The sequence below is a fragment of the Sinocyclocheilus grahami genome, unplaced genomic scaffold, assembly GCF_001515645.1.
Source record: "Sinocyclocheilus grahami isolate Dianchi unplaced genomic scaffold, SAMN03320097.WGS_v1.1 scaffold1413.1, whole genome shotgun sequence".
Lineage (NCBI taxonomy): Eukaryota > Metazoa > Chordata > Actinopteri > Cypriniformes > Cyprinidae > Sinocyclocheilus > Sinocyclocheilus grahami.
Genome location: NW_015506592.1, coordinates 13,209 through 16,878, shown reverse-complemented (window position 1 = coordinate 16,878; position 3,670 = coordinate 13,209). Strand labels below are relative to the sequence as shown.

The 3,670-nt window shown below is 40.2% G+C and overlaps 1 protein-coding gene across 1 annotated transcript in view; it reads right to left on the bottom strand.

The window, feature by feature from the left end:
• The window catches only part of LOC107570095 (vesicular glutamate transporter 2.2-like), a 17,166-nt gene extending 14,068 nt beyond the window's left edge, over positions 1-3,098 (bottom strand). The window contains exons 1-3 of the mRNA XM_016256294.1: positions 2,658-3,098; positions 1,013-1,268; positions 729-847 (exon numbers count right to left, since the gene is read on the bottom strand). Coding sequence (XP_016111780.1) covers positions 729-847; positions 1,013-1,268; positions 2,658-2,743 — 461 coding nt within the window. The 5' untranslated portion in view covers positions 2,744-3,098. The remainder of the gene's footprint in view (positions 1-728; positions 848-1,012; positions 1,269-2,657) is intronic.
• Positions 3,099-3,670: the final 572 nt, after the last annotated feature.

Below are 3,670 nucleotides of genomic sequence, written 5' to 3'. Positions count from 1 at the left end.
CACACACACACACACACACACACACACACACGCGCACGCGCACGCACACACACACGCACACACGCACGCACACACACACGCACACACACACACGTTTGTTTCTGTGAATCGTGGTGACTTTCCATAAACTTCTTTTATACTGACCAAACAATATTTTTTTATCACCTAAACAAACTCACAGAAACCTATTGTTACACTTTCAGATAAACATAATTTACGATTTTTAATAATTTTTTTCCCCTTGTGGGGACCTCAGGCTTTACTATCCTTTAATGTCAGGTTTTACTATCCTTGTGGGGACATTTGGTCCCCACAATGTAGCATAAACAAGTACACACACAGACAGACACACACACATGCACGCACGCGTAGGTGTGAATGAATAATGACATACTAGTTATCTAAAAATATGAGTCTATTTCAGTCAAAGGGAGTTGTGTTGAATCAGGACGTGTCTCACAGTGAACACACAGAGCATGTGAGTCTGTCTGCTGGTTAATGAGCTCTCCAGAGGAAAGCCTGTCTGCTCTTCTGCATTCAGGGTTCGTGGCAACCAAATAAAGCACACAAACGACATGCTTTGCCCTTTAAAAAAGCATTTATACTGTTGCCAGATATAAACCACTATGTAAAATAAAATACAACATACATAAATACATATTTGTTATAATTAGTAAGATATTAAATGTAGCCTATTAAACCATTTTTGACATGGAAATAACAATTACCTGTTGGCAGCGAGTCGTGAGCATATATATCCTCCAGGGATCTGTGTCACTATATAACCCCAGAAAAACGAGCCGTGGATCAGTCCCACCGTCTCCGGATCCCAGTTAAACTTCGCTTTCTTATGAAAAGAAAAAAGTAATGCGCACGGTTAATTCATCTGTTCATTCATAAACGCAAAAAAAAAACGCTTTGAAAGAAACATTTTGCATTTATTTTATTTTGTGTGAGAGTGAATGTTGGACTGTTTCTTGGGCTGCTGAGATGCTCTGGCCCTCCCTCTCACCTCTGTGATGATGGTCTGGCCGCCCCGGTGAGTGGTGCTGTTGTTGACCATGCCGACGATCGCGACTCCGAGGTTGCAGCGGATCCCGAACGAGATGCAGAAGCCGAGGCCGCTCATGATGGCGATGATGTAGCGGCGCGGGAGCCCGAAGCACGTGCAGTCGCACAGCGGCGCTCTCTTCTGCTGCAGCGGCGCGGGCCGCCCTTCCTCCGTCAGCTCCATCACCTCACCCGCTTTCTGCTGCTTCTCCATCACCCTGCGAGGACACATCTCCTCAAGCACATCTCTCAACGGCAGCAGCTCGTTTCTTGCTTGCTTTCCATTTTTTTAGTATTATTTTAATTTTCTGGAGCGTTCTGGCAGCATTCGTTTATAGGTAGTATTAAATCAAACAGACAAACAAAAAGAAAATAACCATTAAGAACATTTGAGCATTCGATCATCACACAAAAGCGTCCCTGTGGCGTTGACGAAAGCAATATATAGAACGTTCGTATAACGTAGAATTGAATAGATGTAGCCTAAAAATAAAATAAAACTCGGAACGTTCTGTTTGCTTATAGATAGGCTACATAGATACAAAATACATCCCTCCGTTTTTAGAAACCGTTGAGTTTTTTCTCAGTCTGCGATGGGGATGCTATCAAAGATGTTTTGATTTATTACGCTAAATTCATTCAGCGAAAGAGAGGAATGGCAGAATTCTATTGTATATCTCTGTTCTGATCTATTTGGTCACGACTTGGCAAACTGAGTAATTGGAAACGCATTGCAGCATTTTTATCGAAATGCATTCATACAGCTTATAAAGACCATATATTGGTATAGTACAGGTTAAATACTATAAATATGTATTTTTTGTCGTTGTTGACACATTTTTGTGGCTGCTTCAAGAGATTAATATACAGTTTAAAATCAAAACATCTAAATAATATATTAGACGAAACGAAATATACGAAATATAATTTGATATGGCGTTGTGTCGTATTATTAGCGGCTGTGCATCGGATCAAAGTGAAGATCTTGTATTGTTTCCCTGTGATGTAAACCATCCACTGTTCTCTGGCCGAAATGCAGTTCACAAAAATGCACAAAACGCTCTGAAAAAAAGGAACGAATTTAGACGATGTTGACCAGGTAAACGAAAAAAATACAAATAAATAAAAAAGGAATTAATCTCAAATCTGAAATCGGACTGTGAGCTAAATCATTACACTTTTAAAATGTATAGTTCACAAATAAATACACCACTATCAGTTTAATTAAAGGGACTTATTCTTAACTCGTCACGAATTTCTTTTGATGAATTATGAGTTGCGCGCTGTGGGCTCCGAGGAATTCTGGCATCTGCAGATCTGCACACGATCTTTAGCGCCTGCGGTCATTCCTGCCGTATTTTCTCCAAACGAAAAATGTGGAAAAGATCGCGCTACATCGCAGATTGGTGAATGATTATGAATTATGTGAGATATAGCCATCCTTATGTAGTTATCATTTGAATCTCAGAAGACATGTCAATTGTAGCCACTTGGACATCGATAATAAACGAATAATGTTTTTGTAGAGATCATTAGGCGTTTAATACGTACACACAGTACGTTTTTTTTTGTGTGCTCTAATTTATTGAATGAAAGGGGTTAGATACCTGTGCACGTGTCCCAGGGTTTTCCCGGCCAGGTTCCTCAGTCGTTCCTTACCGGGGGCCAAAACCCGGTCCTTTATCGTATCCATCTCCAACGATATATTCCTCTCGATATTAATAAGAAATGTTAATTTGAATTGGCTGTGAGATATTTGAGCATATTCCTTGAGTGTGGAAACCTGAGCAGTATTTTTTTGACCCAGTAAAAAATGCTATTTTATTCCTCGTAGACGACCTATAAACCACCGAGATAATCAATCAGCTGATTCACTGAGATGTCCTGTGAAACTTCGACTTCTCTAATTCCTCGGTTTTCCATCTTGCCGACATCTTCTCAACTATAAACGAGAATAGTCAGAATTCACCTCCGAAAGCAGGGAAATGACAAAGAGAGAGGCGAAGAGGACTCTGGCTCTGGAGAGAAGCTGCGCGCTCATCAGCTGCTGGAAGAGCATGTGCTGACTGACATCCAGCCGCTGGCAGACATATGGAGGAGTCGTGTTATATTAGTCTTAGACGAACTGAGGGGTTTGTGCAAACATACACACCTTCAAGTAATCAGCTTTCACTTGCAGTGTGGGCTCTTGGGATGAGGCAATAGAGTGGGTTGTGGGGTCGGTGGGGTCAGTTATATATATATTTAAAATTTCATTTATTCAGGAAAATGCATCGTAGATCACACCGAATCCAGTTGGTTTAATCATTTAGGGAGGTAGGTTATGAAGATAACGTGTCATACGAGACCACAAGCGGGCGCTGGAGGCAATGCAGTTGTTTGCCCGGATCTGTTAAATTATTCATAAACATATAAACATTGCAAAATTTTTTTTTTTTTTAAATGAAATTAGCATGCTTTTCTATTTCAGCTTCTTATGTACATTTTTTTTGCAGACACAAACATGCACACAACGTAAAACGTTTATTTACCATATTTGTTCCGTACATTTTGTTTTAGACACACAAGCCAAATTGTTACTTAATGTAGGTCAATATATGTTTGGCTTTTTACAACTTGA